Source organism: Bos mutus, chromosome 20 (assembly GCF_027580195.1).
Source record: "Bos mutus isolate GX-2022 chromosome 20, NWIPB_WYAK_1.1, whole genome shotgun sequence".
Classification (NCBI taxonomy): Eukaryota; Metazoa; Chordata; class Mammalia; order Artiodactyla; family Bovidae; genus Bos; species Bos mutus.
In genome coordinates, this window is record NC_091636.1 from 16,438,499 (window position 1) to 16,454,481 (window position 15,983).

Here is a 15,983-nt window from a genome sequence, read left to right on the forward strand (position 1 = left end):
AAAGAATTTAGTAATATTGTAGGTTCCGTTCCAATCTGTTTCCCAAGGTCTTGGTGAAAGGTATTACTCCAGGTTTGCTAGGAGAACATAATTAGGGAGTGTGGGAGAGGGAGCATTTGATCAACCTAATCGGTTATTCCTATCTTGCAGAATTTTTTGATTCCTTCCTCAGTATTACAGAAGGGAATTTCCAGCATCTCAACTTCATCTAATAGGGCTCAGCACTTAGTCCAAATTTCCAGCAATTATTGCAGCACACAATTGGAACTGATATCAATTATTGAAGCTATCGCATTAATGCAACATACTCACTGAGAAAACTCATAAGTATGACTTCAGCCTGATATAAAACTATGCTTTTCCCTCTTAGGTAGAGAACTCTTTTTATCAGATTTTTCCCTTTACAAGGAGCAAAGCACTCTTTGTACACAGATTTCCAAGATTTTTGTCTAAAGAGATTAGCAAAATTTCACAGTTCCTCTTTTGCAGCTAAGCCCTTTCCTCCAGATTTTTGACTTCAGAAGTGAGTACCCTAGGTCATGTTGGGATCTGACTCTAGGTCTAGAAATAATAGAGGTGACTGTGGAGCCGGGCATGAGAAGAATGGGTGTGCAGGTTGTTACGTGTTTGCTTCTTCCCATTGGTTCTTTGTCTTCTCTGTCTTGCTTGGTGCTTTGGCAAACTGATCTTTTGGACTGTGTCACTGAGCACAGTCCAAACTGATCTCTTGGACTGAGCTCCTTTGACCTCTGACTTCTCATTGGTTTAGGTGAATGGGAAACAGGATCTTGGGTAGTGAAAGAGGAGAGAGTTCAGAGCTTTTCCTTTGCCTACTTTCTTCTTTTGCCAGGGTCCTGGTTGGGACTGTATCCCTCTATACCCATACTTCCCAGTGGGTGGCCCGCTTCCTGGACAGCTCTCACTGGTTTCAGGCCACATGTCTTTCTTTTCTTGCTCCTTTGGGCTTAGTCATGATAATGGTTTCTTGCTGTTAGCATGGGGTGCCTCGTCATTCCTTACTGGTTCCTTAAAGCTACCTCGCTCACTTGCTCGCTCAGTTTGCTTTAGTCATGTCCGATTCTTTGTGACCCTATGGTCTGTAGCCCACCAGGCTCCCCTCTCCATGGGATTCTGCAGGCAAGAATATTGGAGTGGGTTGCCATACCCTCCTCCAGGGGATCTTCCCGACACAGGGATCGAACCTACCTCTGTTTATGTCTCCTTCATTGGCAGGCGGGTTCTTTACCACTAATGCTGTCTTGGAACCTAGACTTTTGTAAACAGTTATAAAATAAATCCTTTTCAGTTAAAACCCTTTGGGTATTCTGTATCTTACCTATAAGGACCTTAAATGATAAAATTAGCCTTTCCTTTCAAGATACGTCCAACATCTAAGGCTGTTTCATCTGTGTTTATGCAAACAAATGGTAAAGGCCTCATCAGATGAGGAAAAGAGGTTGCTATGGCTACAAGGGTGTGTGGCTGGATGTTTGGAGTCTCCTAGTTCTCCAAACCTCCTAAATAGCTCCACTTTGATTTTTGCTCTATATTTAGCATGAACATTCTAGTGAGTCTGTGAATTCAATCAGTGGAGTTTGTTTTTAAGGTACTTATTTGGAGAGGGCAATGGCACCCCACTCCAGTACTCTTGCCTGGAAAATCCCATGGATGGAGGAGTCTGGTGGGCTGCAGTCCATGGGGTCCCTAAGAGTTGGACACGATTGAGCGACTTCACTTTCACTTTTCACTTTCAGGCATTGGAGAAGGAAATGGCAACCCGCTCCAGTGTTCTTGCCTGGAGAATCCCAGGGATGGGGAGCCTGATGGGCTGCCATCTATGGGGTCGCACAGAGTTGGACACGATTGAAGACACTTAGCAGCAGCAGCAGCAGCAGCAGCAGCAGCCTTATATCTCTAAGAGATAAAAAGATTCTTTTAGCTCAGTCTGTGCTTTGAGATGTAGGTCATGATTTGACTGTGTTACTCTCTTTTTTGAACTGGCCAGAGCCAGTAAAAGAAGCCATCCACCGCTCTACATGGAATTCCTCACATCCTTTATGTTGTTTCATGACACTGAAAAATTGGTCCCCCACAGCCTTGAAGTCCAAAAGGACTTCATTTTAAGTGATCCCAGGAGATACTTTAATGAGCTGTTTCTCCTGTCTGCCGTGAGTTAGAATATTCTCTTTCCTGAATACTAGAGGGATTCTTACTGCTTTCAGCCAGATAACCAATCCTAGATCTGCCCATTTCTTTAAGGGTCCATTACCTGCAATTTCATTCTCTGGTATCAAACTATGTTTCAATCAGCATACGTGATTTTAATCAACAGAAATTGCCTTTAGGTGGTTTAAGCCAGAAAAGAAATTTTTGGAGGATGATGAGTAATTCAGATTCCACTAAAAAATGGGCAGACACTAAGTGAAGAGTCTAGAAAATAAGAAAATTAACTAAAGTCATGTCAAAGCAATAGTTTGGTTAGGATTCTACCATGGGATCTTGCCATAGTCATTGATGGTCTCTCGGTGTCACTGAGACCGTGAATAATTTTTCAACATTTCTAGCATATTTAGGGCATTTTCTCAGATTGCCAGTGTTAAAATCTCTGATTGGAGCATTTGATAGACTTAGTCTAAGCTCTAACTGTTAGTGAATGAGTATGAGCCTGGACCTTGCCTCCCACTAACGTTACCACAAAAGAGAATTCTTGCTGAATTGGTTCAGCTGGTAAAGAACTTGCCTGCCAATAGGAGATATAAAAGATGCGGGTTTGATCCCTGGGTTGAGATTTCCTGGAGAAGGAAATGTCAATCCACTCCAATATTCTTGCCTGGAAAATTCCATGGACAGAGGAAACTTGTGTGCTACAGTCCATGGGGTTGCAAAGAATCAGACATGACTGAGCATGCACGCACACACTCAGTTGTTGGTTAGCTAAAAGTCAAGACAAAAACTGAAAAAAAAAAAAAAAAAGGGAGCAATCACTGTTTAATATATGCATCCTGACTTCTTGACTCTGTATAGTCAGAGTCCTTTTGTGGGGCCAATGTTGGAAGAGCAGTCAAGCATACTTGCTATAATTCTTGGCCACAGTGACTCAAATATGAAAGTAATGATTATTCAAATTGGTTATGGTTTGAGCATTGTTATGCACATCATTTATGGTCTAAACTCCTCTCCCTTTCCTCCTTTTTCCTAATATCCCACTGGTCACAAATCTTTGTTGATTTGTATTCCATTCTACCATAGAGATTTGATAATTTTATTTTTTATTATTTGTAATTTTGGCTGATTAGTCAAATCAGTAAGTGATGCTAAGCCATACCTAGTATCAAACATTAATAAAAGAGGACAGGTAAAGGGGAAGAATGTTCTTGTTATCTTTACTGTCTCTTTTTAAAATTAATATAGTTTTTCTTTGTTTCAACTGTTGTTTCTCTGAGTCCATCAAAAATTGAAAATTGTACATTTTGTATTTATTCTGCTGTAGATAATTTCTTCCATTTTGATAAAATTGACGATTTAGCCAAGGATGTAATGTTTTGATTCTAATGATTAAATGAATACCATTTTTTACAATAAGTAGGGGCATATTTATGATTTCATTTGTCATTTTACTTATTATATAGAAATTGTAGATTTCACATATCATAAGTTCTTACTACTTGCATAATTGAAGATTTATAAAAAGCTTGTATTTCTGTGGAAACCTTCCATTTTTGAACTATGAACACTGTGAATTGCCCTAGAAGATCCCAGTATCGTCACTGGTAAACATAATTTTGACGTCACTGTTGAGGCCAGCTTTTCGCTCATGATCCAGCTATGGAAAAAATAGACAATGTTGAGTAGTTACTATTTATCAATTGAAAGAACAGGAATGATATTTGGGGATGTTCTGAGTGAGTCATAAAGAATATGCAGGAGCCATGAAGTTAAAATATCTTGTTGGCATCTGGCTTTCCCTGTTCACCCCTAACCTATAAAATAGTTAAGAAAAACCCCTCTTACTGCAACACCTCCGTGAAAGGGACATGAACAGGAACTTAAATCCTTCTGCTGTGTCTGTGTATCACGTCCTCTCTCTTCTTTACCAGACGCTATTTCATATGGTCTGTATATAGTTACAAAGGCCTCATTCCCAGTCCCAGAGAGAACAACTTGGCTTTTGACTTACATGTTGTCAAGTAGCCAATTAAATAAGATTTTCCATTTTTCAAGTGGTGTTAGGGTGTTGTCTAGGTAAAATATCTGTCATCCTATCACATTGGCACATCTGTTGACTAGATTTAACTGAATCTAAAACTGTAATATGATTAGAACAGCAGATGTGGAATGACGTGAAAAAAAAGGCAGGCAGCTTGAGGAGTATCTATTGTTTTTTATTAATTATGGTATCAGCTTTAAAAAAATGACAGAGTTCAGACAGATCCTTCATATTTAAAGAGGAAGTCTTCAGGTATCAGTTAATTTTAATGGGCAGGTTCTCTACTGATATGGACATGTATATCCCTACAGACATTCCAAGTATACTTATCAACATCTGGAAGCAGTGTTGGCCAAACCGCATGCTTAGTTCTTAACATCAAAAACCATATTTTGAAAAGAATCTTTTATAAATTTTGGAAGGAAGCTGTGAATAGTTACCAAAAAAGTAGACTTTTCAATATATTCTAATGTCTGAGTTATTAGGGAGTCAGATGTCTGAAACGCAACTCTAGCGCAATCTGGAGTTTAGAAAAAAAGAGAAAAGTATCAGCAAGGATGTGACTAGATTAGACGAGTTGAATATACTATTGTACTCACTGAAAAACTTCTCTTTCATTCATTCATTCATCCATTCTTCCTTCCTTTTTCTTCTTCTCTTTTTTTAGGCTAAAATTTCAGCAGCTACTTAGCTAGCTCACACTCCAAAAAATGAGGTTGATTGATCCTTTGATTAATTAGAAGAATGGGAAAATGTTATGGGTGAGCCAAAGCTTTTAAGATTCAGCTCTGTAGGTTGAAATGCATAGGAGAACTGAATAGGAAAGAGAAGAGATAAAGAAGGGATAAAGAAAAAATATGCCTCAGAGGAAAGACAACACAACAAAAGTGGCAGGCACTAGAAGACAGGAGCTAAGAACTGCTGCTGCTGCTGCTGCTAAGTCACTTCAGTCGTGTCCGACTCTGTGCGATCCCATAGACAGCAGCCCACCAGGCTCCCCTGTCCCTGGGATTCTCCAGGCAAGAACACTGGAGTGGGTTGCCATTTCCTTCTCCAATGCATGAAAGTGAAAAGTGAAAGTGAAGTCGATCAGTCCTGTCCGACTCTGAGTGACCCCATGGACTTCAGCCTACCGGGCTCCTCCATCCATGGGATTTTCCAGGCAAGAGTACTGGAGTGGGGTGCCATCGCCTTCTCCGGGAGCTAAGAACAGAGTGATAAAAAACAGATAATGCAGGACTGTGACGTTCATGATGTGTATCAGATTCCATGAATTCACTCGTTTATTCATTCAAACCACATTTATTGGGTTAATCATCTGTGCCTAACATTAGGAAAATCCTGGATGGTTCAAAGGTGGACAAATACTGTCCCCATCTCTGTCCTCCAGGTGCTCAATGTTGGGTGAGGGTGGGAGAGTGTGGACCCATGTTATAGGTGCGATGCTGCTGCTGTTGTTGCTGCTGCTGCTGCTACGTCGCTTCAATCGTGTCTGACTCTGTGCAACCCCACAGATGGCAGCCCACCAGGCTCCCCCGTCTCTGGGATTCTCCAGGCAAGAACACTGGAGTGGGTTGCCATTTCCTTCTCCAATGATAATGATGATGCTATATGTGTGCAAATGATACAGCGGGAGCACAAGGGAGGAATTTACCACTTTTCCTTGGAAAAGGAGGAAGGAAGGCTAGAAAAGACTCTGAGCTGAGCCTTAAATGTTACTTCCTTACAGTTTCTGGCAGGTTCCAATGGAGACATTCAAAATAAGAATTAACCACCTACCAACCCTAATAAATAGTGATCATAATGGTGCCTGAACCATCTAAGGAAAGTTTTTATGTTCTGTACAACTTGTGTGTGCCTTAAGACTTAACTCAGTGACTCCATCTATTCTTTGGAGGTGATCTCCTTCTTTCATCACCCAGACTTAAACTGTCCTTATTAGAATTATCACAGGCTAATGGACCATGTCTAGTCTATCATTAGATCATACTGCTTTCCACTCTATGTAATTTCCCTCATTACTGGATTGTAAATTCCCTGCTGCTGCTGCTGCTAAGTCACTTCAGTCGTGTCCGACTCTGTGTGACCCCACAGATGGCAGCCCACCAGGCTCCCCCGTCCTGGGATTCTCCAGGCAAGAGTACTGGAGTGGGTTGCCATTTCCTTCTCCAATGCATGAAACTGAAAAGTGAAAGTGAAGTCGCTCAGTCATGTCTGACTCTAGCGACCCCATGGACTGGAGCCTACCAGGCTCCTCCATCCATGGGATTTTCCAGGCAAAAGTACTGGAGTGGGGTGCCATTGCCTTCTCCGTAAATTCCCTAGTGTCCTTGAAATACTTTCCTAGTAAATTTTAGCATCTGTTGTTTGTTGTTGTTCACTCCCTAAGTTGTGTCTGGCTCTTTGCAACCCCATGGAATTTACAGCTGCAAAATGAGTGAATCAATGTGGTAAGGCTCTTGACACGTCAAAAGATTACGCTTTTGATTATCCGGAAAATGTAATACTTAGTTCTAGCCTCTTCTCTATAACAGAATTGTGAATGTAAGGCTCAATCCATCATCTAGCATGACTTTATCTTACTGTTAAAAAAAAAAGCACATCTGAAAGTTAGGGACGAAGTGCAGGTAATGGCTTCGCATCATGAGCACTTTCAGAAGAATATTACCTGTGGTCAGGAAATAACAGTTTTAAGGAGGCTGAGGTGCAACCCCAGTCCTAGATTGCTGCTCAGCATGGTTTATCAGGAAAGGGTGGGAACCACTTACAACGGTGTGAAATTCATCTGTGAAGCCTCTCTCAGTGCTGTGCCATCTGGTGAAACACTGGTGAATAATGAGCCAATTACATTACCAGAAAAGATGACATTGATTCTAAAATTTAAAATTGTGAGTGTTTCCTCATTGAATTCAGCCATCAGGCAGTCAGTCAGTGTTGATGAACAGAATATCTGAAGATCTCCGGCTTAAATTTATTTGCATTATTGAATTCATATTTTCAGCTAATGATCCAGGGCTCAATAGTTCTCTCTCTGACATTTTACATGTCCTAGAACTTTCCTGTGAATGGGGAGATATGTTTTTTCCAGTAATTGAGAATGTGGGTCAACGTTTTTGAGAACCACTCTGCAAATGGGAAGTGTTGCAGTGTATAAATTCAAGCCATTATTATTATTGCTATTAACTCTGCCTGGTAATTACCTGAAGACCAGTTCATCCACTGAAACTTAACTTTTTAATGCAGACTGCAAGGAATTTATAACCTTATCTACTAGTCCTTTTCCTTTTTTAAAATTTTAATTTCCTTTTAATGCTACATGGTCAAATGTATGAGGTATAAAATTATATGAATGAATAGGTTACACATATAAAAAGTGATCCTCTCTGTATGGAGAGAGTAACATGGAAACTTACATTACCATATGTAAAATAGATAGCCGATGGGAATTTTCTGTATGATTCAAGGAACCCAAACAGGGGCTCTGTGACAATCTAGAGGGGTGGGATGGGGAGGGAGATGGGCGGGAGGTTCAGAGGGAGGGGATATACGTATACCTGTGGCTGATTCATGTTGATATTTGGCAGAAAACAACAAAATTCTGTAAAGCAATTATCCTTCCATTAAAAAAATAAATAAATTTAAAAAAGTGATCCTCTCTGGATCATTCTACATTTCTGTGGGAAGAATTGAGGAGAAAAAACAGGAAATGTAGGTGTGAATTAATTTTCATTTATTTAAAATTAAAGAAGAAAGGAAACTCAAGTCTTCTAAAATAAAGTGCCTTTGGAGGTTAATTTTGGTTAAATGAATTAAAAACTGTTTTCAGATTAAAGGAAATAAGCAACAGTCAAATGCTCTGAAAATTTTTAAGGAAAAGAAAGCTTAAAGACTCCAATTTAACATTTAAAACACAAGTATAAGCTTCCCAAACCAAAGGAAAAGAGAAGAAAATTCCTTTTCCTGAGACTGTGATAATGGCTTAATAAGCAACTCCCCCCCAAACATTCTAAAATTTCAGAGAAAAACCCTGAAAAATACAAATATCTCTGATATTCATTTAATGAGAAGTCACAGAATAGATTGAAATAAATGTGCTAGTAATTAAAATTGGTTGAAAATCACCACTGAATTCCTTAAAAATGTTTAGAGAACATAGGAAGATACACAGATGCTTTGTAAGATGTTGATATCTTAGAGACACTTCACATAAAAGATATTGCCTGTTACTGGACATAATAAAATAGAATTATTCTAAAATCTTCCAATAATAAAATTGAAATTATTATACTGGTATTAGAATTTGTAGTTTATAAAAATGCTGCAGATATGTTTTTCCACAGTTAAATCCTTGATAAGAGAAATATTCAAAATCATGACCTATAGAAATAACTCAAGACATGCTATTATGCTAAGCAATGGAAATAAAATTATTTTTGTCAAACGGTAACATAATGATGTTAATTAATATGATATTACAATTTTCCTCTCTATTTTAATAGGCCTTATCTGTAACAGTTTTGCTGTTTTACAAGTATAGTGAAGTTTGATAAGTCAGATATTAGAATACACATTTGATCAGCAGAACTCTACTCTGAGCTAAAAGTTCAGTTGATTATAAACTTTATAAATATTAATGGAATGCTGCTGTTCCTTTATGCTTATTTAATAAGGGAAACAAAATAAGGAGTTATCAAAATGGTGACTTTTGGGGAATTAAGAAATTCACATTAGCTGTTCAGATAGCCAGATTTTTCAGTATATTTTAAGATATTCTATTTCCTCAGTGCTTATATAAATATGAATATCACTGACCCATATAATTCACTGTCTCTATACAAAGAAGTAAAACAAAACCAAAATTCTAACTAAGAAGGCATGTTTGCTAAATACATACACATTTTTTTTACAGGTTGTACAGCCTGATATTGTTAAATATTTAAAGCAAGAACTAGTATTTAAAGATTGAAAATTCTAGTTATCTGTTCTGGAAGGACATTTCTCACTTTACTCCTTGTCATTTATTTTCGTTTAAGCAAGTCTATATTTCTTTGACCCCTCATGGTAAAGAAAATAGAATAGAATATCAGAATTCCCCAGTTGATAGAGGTCATATATTGTTAGCTGGGCGGGAGCCCACAATGCTTGGATGCAGATGAGTTTGCTAGTGTACACACTAGCAAGAGTGGAAATTTACCTTGACTCAGTTGGAAGTGGATAAAAGCAGTACTATCGCCATGATCTAGAACTTGGGGACAATGCCAATGCATTAGCATGGAAGCCCAGTCAGAAACACTTCCTGTGGACAATGGGAGGCCCAGCCTCATCATACTCCTGCTTACTGATCCACATTTGCTGGAACGTGGACAGGCTGGCCAGAATGGAGCCCCCAATCCAAACGGAGTACTTCCGTTCTGGGGGAGCAATGATCTTGATTTTCATGGTGCTGGGTGCCAGGGCTACAATTTCCTTCTGCATCCGTTCAGCAATGCCAGGGTACATAGTGCTGCCTCCAGACAGCACGGTGTTGGCGTACAGATCCTTGCGAATATCCACATCGCACTTCATAATAGAGTTGAAGGTTGTCTCGTGGATTCCACTGGACTCAATGCCCAGAAAGGAAGGCTGGAAAATGGCTTCTGGACATCGAAAGCGCTCATTCCCAATAGTGATCACCTGCCCGTCGGGAAGCTCGTAGCTTCTCTCCAGGGAGGAGGATGCTGCAGTGCTGACCATCTCTTGCTCAAAGTCTAGGGCCACATAACACAGCTTCTCTTTGACGTCACGAACAATCTCCCGCTCAGCCGTGGTGGTGAAGCTGTAGCCTCGTTCTGTCAGGATCTTCATGAGGTAATCGGTCAGGTCTCTGCCGGCCAGGTCCAGACGTAGAATGGCATGAGGCAAGGCATAGCCTTCATAGATGGGTACAGTGTGAGTGACCCCATCCCCAGAATCCATCACGATGCCGGTGGTCCGGCCTGAGGCGTAGAGGGACAGCACGGCCTGGATGGCCACATACATGGCAGGTGTGTTGAAAGCCTCAAACATGATCTGAGTCATCTTCTCCCGGTTGATCTTGGGGTTGAGGGGTGCCTCAGTGAGGAGGATGGGATGCTCATCTGGAGCCACGCGGAGCTCGTTGTAGAAGGTGTGGTGCCAGATCTTCTCCATGTCATCCCAGTTGGTGACCACTCCATGCTCAATGGGGTACTTCAGGGTCAGGATGCCTCTCTTGCTCTGGGCCTCATCCCCCACGTAGCAGTCCTTCTGGCCCATGCCTACCATGACCCCCTGGTGCCGGGGACGCCCCACCATAGAGGGGAACACAGCCCTGGGGGCATCGTCACCGCCAAAGCCTGCCTTGCACATCCCTGACCCATTATCCACCACCAAGGCAGACAGCTCGTCATCACTCATGGTCCTGTCCAGAATCTTCCAGATGGGTGAACAGAAGTTAAATGCAAAGACCAGACTCTGGTGTGCAAGAGAGAGAATGAACAGGCTGACAACTCTTCAGAGCTGCCTGCAGAAAGGGGAGACTCTGCTGTGATGATAGGTATTTAAAGGTGCACACTGGCGCCTCCCATGTCCTATCCCACCAGTTCTCAGCATTTCTGGGTGGGGTTGCCTTTGAGGTATTAATAATTATGATGATACAAATCATTAGTAGACCTTCCTTCATAAGGGGAAAATTGGCTACCGAGTGGCTGAATCTCAGGTTACTATAATTAGGCAACCCACACAGGCTGTCAGCTTGCTTTGGTGCAGTGTCTGGATAACTATGATGATGCACTGGGGCATATAAATGCAAGATGAAAGAAAGCTGGAGCGAGGTGTGGGTAACAATGCCAAAAGGGGCATTTCCTCCCTAGTTTGCCCTCTGGGTCCATTTTCTGTACCCTAGATTTAATTTTCCATTCTTAATACATTGTTCTTGACTCTGAAAACTTAATTTTTTCAAGATTTTATTTCCCATTAGATTCCAAACCCCAAAGGATATCATCATGATAGAAACTGTTTTAATGAATAAAAATAATGTATGACCAAGAGAGGCCTCACAGCTGTAATTATTATGCATTTGTGTCATGTAAAAATTTAGAGATATTTAAGAGACTTCTAGCACATTAGTGATCAAGTAAAATCAATAAACTACTACATATTTTCTTTCCTGATATAAATTCTAATAACCAAATTTCATTAAGCTCTATGCTTATTAGGTATTGTTCATAGAGCTAGGTTTGTTGGGTTCGTGTTGATTGCATAGGGGCTGAATGTCCAACCATCTTGAATGATTTATTAGATAAAATGCAGATTATAAAATATTTATGTGCAATAATTCTTGTTTTATAACAATGAGCAAAGTTTAGCAATAGATAAAATTTTAAGTAATATTTGAATTGATCTTTAAAACATTTTGATCTTCAAGATTCATATTATGATATCAACCATCTCTGTAATTGTTAAAATGTATCCAATTGAAATAGTATTAGCTTTCCTTCAGTTTTAGGATGTATTAAGCCCTGATCATTTCACAGGAAGTTTGTCTGCATTTTATTTCTAATAAAATAGATAGAAATATAGATAACCTGGTAATGTGTGTATCATGATAAAACATAGGATATTGGTAACATCTTACAAGGAAACAGCAATTAAGGGAGTTCATTACTTTGTTCCTTTATGTATTAGGTAAATGGGATATTTAGGAAGTCGAGAGATAACTGGAGTAACAGGCAAGTTTGGTCTTAGAGTACAAAATGAAGAGGACAAAGGCTAACAGTTTTGTCGAGAGAACACTCTGGTAATAGGAAACACCCTTTTCCAACAATGCAAAAGACGATTCTACACATGGACATCACCAAATGGTCAACACCAAAATCAGATTGATTACATTCTTTGAAGCTGAAGATGGAGAAGCTATATACAGTTAGCAAAAACAAGATCTAGAGCTGACTGGCGCTCAGATCATCAGCTCCTTATTGCAAACTTCAGGCTTAAATTGAATAAAGTAGAGAAAACCATTAGGCCATTCAGGTATGACCTAGATCACCTCCCTTATGATTATACAGTAGAAGTGACAAATGGATTCAAGAGATTATATCTGGTAGACAGAGAGCCTGAAGAAGTATGGACAGAAGTTTGCACGTTGTACGGGAGGCAGTGAACAAACTATCCCAAAGAAAAAGAAGTGTAAGAAAGCAAAACGGTTGTCTGAGGAGGCTTTGTTTACAAATAGCTGGGAAAGAAGAGACATGAAAAGCAAGGGATAAAGGGAAAGATATACTCGACTGAATACAGAGTTTCAGAGAATAGCAAGAAGAGACAAGAAGGCCTTCTTAAATGAACAGTGCCAATAAATAGAAGAAAATAGTAGAATGGAAAAGACTAGAGATATCTTTAAGAGAATTGAGAGATCAAGGGAACATTTCACACACAGATGGGCACAATTAAAGACAGAAAAGGTAAGGACCTAACAGAAGCAAAAGAGATTAAGAAGAGGTGGCAAGAATACACAGAAGAACTATACAAAAAATGTCTTAATGACCCAGATAACCATGATACTGTGGTCACTCACCTAGAGCCAGACATCCTGGAGGGTGAAGTCAAGTGGGCCTTAGGAAGTATTACTATGAACAAAGATATTGGAGGTGATGGATTCCAGCTGAGCTATTTCAAATCCTAAAAGATGATGCTGTGAAAGTGCTGCACTCAATATGTCAGCAAATTTGGAAAACTCAGCAATGGTCACAGGACTGGAAAAGGTCAGTTTTCACCAATCCCAAATAAGGGCAATGCCAAAGAGTATTCAAACTCCTGCACAACTGTGCTCATTTCACATGCTATGAAGGTTATACTCAAAATCCTTCAAGCTAGGCTTCAGTAGTACATGAACCGAGAACTTTCCATATGAACAATCTGGATTTAGAAAAGGCAGAGGAACCAGAGATCAAATTGCCAACATTTGTTGGATCATAGAGAAAGCAAGGGAATTCCAGGAAAACATCTGCTTTGTTGACTACATGAAAGCCTTTGTGTGTATTACAACAAACTGTGGAAAATTCTTAAAGAGATGAGGATACCAGACCACCTTACCTGTCTCCTGAGAAAACTGTATGCAGGTCAAGAAGCAACTGCATGTAGATTAAGAAGGCATGAAATTAAAAGACTCTTGCTCCTTAGAAGAAAAGCCATGACAAACTTAGTGTATTAAAAAGCAAAGACAGGAAAGCCTGGTGTGCTTCAGTCCATGGGGTTGAAAAGAGACACAACTGAGCAACTGAACAACATAAAGCAAGATTTAGAGCTGGACATGGAACAATGGACTGGTTCCAAATTGGGAAAGGAGTACGACCAAGCTGTATATTGTCACCTTGCTTATTTAACTTATATACAGAATACATCATGTGAAATACCAGGCTGGATGAATTGCAAGCTGGAATCAAGATTGCCAGAAGAAATATCAACAACCTCAGATATGCAGATGATGCCACTCTGATGGCAGAAAGTCAAGAGGAACTAAAGAACCTCTTGATGAGGGTGAAAGAAGAGAGTGAAAAAGCTGGCTTGAAACTCAACATTCAAAAAACATTCATGGCATCTGGTCCCATCACTTCATGGAAAATAGAAAGGGAAAAATTTAAAGCAGTGGCAGATTTTGTTTTCTTGGGCTCCAAAATCACTGCTGATGTTGACTGCAGCCATGAAATTAAAAGATGCTTGCTCCTTGGAAGAAAAACCTTGACAAACATAGACATCACCTTAAAGAGCAAAGACATCACTTTGCTGACAAAGGTCCATCTAATCAAAGCTATGATTTTTCCAGTAGGTTGTATGGATGTGAGTTTTGGACCATAAAGAAGGCTGAATGCCAAAGAATTGATGCTTTCAAACTGTGCTGCTAGAGAAGACTCTTGAGAGCCCCTTGGACAGCAAGGAAATCAAACCAGTCTATCCTAAAGGAAATCAACCCTGAATATTCATTGGAAGGACTTATGCTGAAGCTGAAGCTCCAATACTTTCACCTGATGTGAAGAGCTGACTCGTTGCAAAAGTCCCTGATGCTGGGAAGGATTGAAGGCAAAAGGAGAAGGGTCAGCAGAGGTTGAGATGGTTAGATAGCATCATCAATCTTGTTGGATATGAATTTGAGCAAACCCTGGGAGGTAGTGAAGGTCAGGGAAGCCTGGCATGCTGCAGTCCATGGGGTCACAATGAGTCAGACACGACTGAGTGAACAGCAGCAGCAGCAACAGCAAAGTGGGATATAATCTCCTCTGTCAACTCTTCTAAAGTAAACTTTTCATGCCCATATCTAAGTTATCTAAAACCTTCCTTTAGGTTAATTAATTAATTAATTAATCATCTCAATAATGGTCACTTTGTAAGAGGTAGCAGTAGCCCAGTAGTCCTGGACAGATATGTATCCTCTAGTTCAAGGTCAGAATCAGGCAGTGTCCTTGCCCATGAACTTCCTAGAGGATCATGGTAACATGAAGTTGTGAGTGTCAAACCCTCTTCTTTGTCTACAATTTGATATAGAACTGTTTTTCTCTGGGTTTTTCCAATGCTTTCCTCTATAATGTGACTTTGACACTTTCCTTCTAACTAGTCCTGGAAAAATGTGTGCTTCACTACAAAGTCCATAGCTTTGCTTCTTTTTCCGCCCACTATCTTTTCCCTTAGTTTTTTTGTAGCTGCAAATCCAATTCCTCGTTCAACAGAATTAAAGAATTCACCCTTAAACCTTCACACTGAATGGTATTGTGTATTTCTGTTTCATGTAGCACAATGAAGCTTTTGATTAAAACAGTATTTTATTGCTATAGGACGGTGCTTCTGGAAATGTTTTTTTTCTTATTTAGACCTGTAAGAAATTGCATGTACATCCTACAATACTGAAACAAAATAAAATATTGCATTTAGCACTGGTTCCTATATATGAATCTCTTCCAGAATATAAAACAAAGTCATGTCAGTATAGGAGCCCATATGACACCAAGAACAACCTTTAGATTCTAGATTTACTAAAGCAGTCTCCTAGAATCACCTTTGAACTGAGAGCTGGCTGGTAATGAGTCTGCACTGCATAATTGTCTTGAGACTTGCTAGAAGACCTTCTAGCCTCTTGGTGTCCCAAGAGAAATTTTCATTAATTATATATTCTTAAAATAAGATTAAGTTCTTTTAATTAACCCCCCAATAATACCAGAGGGATATATTATAATTAGACAGTCATTTAAAAATTGCATCTGTTGGACTGGTTACATTTTTTTTAAGTAGTAAGAATTTGTATGAGTGAAACATAGGAAGATGGGTTTACAAAAGCTGGGCTCTCAGTTCAGTTCAGTTCAGTTGCTCAGTCTTGTCCGACTCTTTGCGACCCCATGAACTGCAGCACGCCAGTCCTCCCTGTCCATCACCAACTCCTGCAGTTCACCCAAACTCTTGTCCATCGAGTTGGTGATGCCATCCAGCCATCTCATCCTCTGTCGTCCCCTTCTCCTCCTGCCCCAATCCCTTCCAGCATCAGAGTCTTTTCCAATGAGTCAACTCTTCGTATGAGGTGGCCAAAGTATAGGAGTTTCAGCTTTAGCACCAGTCCTTCCAAGGGGTCTCTAGTTCCTGAAGGTGATAGATTTCATAACTGACTGGAATTTGCAGATATTTAGTTGTATGTGCTAAGCTGCTCAGTTGTGTCCGATTCTGTGCAACCCTATGAACTCTAGCCTGCTAGGCTTCCCTGACCATGGGATTCTCCAGGCAAGAATACTGGAGTGGTTGC

At 39.9% G+C, this 15,983-nt stretch overlaps 1 protein-coding gene across 3 annotated transcripts; it reads right to left on the reverse strand.

Annotated features, from left to right (window-relative positions):
• Nucleotides 1-9,490: 9,490 nt before the first annotated feature.
• On the reverse strand, nt 9,491-10,621 carry ACTBL2 (actin beta like 2). 3 transcript variants are annotated; one of them, XM_005897465.1, is made up of 2 exons: nt 10,493-10,621; nt 9,491-10,366 (listed from the first exon to the last, which is right to left on the reverse strand). In XM_005897465.1, the coding sequence occupies exons 1-2, from the start codon at nt 10,619-10,621 to the stop codon at nt 9,491-9,493; spliced, it is 1,005 nt and encodes a 334-aa protein (XP_005897527.1). The 3 variants fall into 3 exon arrangements, with proteins under 3 accessions (XP_005897527.1, XP_070213926.1, XP_005897526.2); XM_070357825.1 differs by lacking the exon at nt 10,493-10,621 and having other exon boundaries at nt 9,491-10,170; nt 10,311-10,323; XM_005897464.2 differs by having other exon boundaries at nt 9,491-10,621.
• Between the last annotated feature and the right edge of the window lie 5,362 nt (nt 10,622-15,983).

What these genes read in the sequence shown, in the direction of transcription:
- ACTBL2 (XM_005897464.2), bottom strand. Translation starts at nt 10,621, where the DNA reads ATGAGTGATGACGAGCTGTCTGCCTTGGTGGTGGATAATGGGTCAGGG.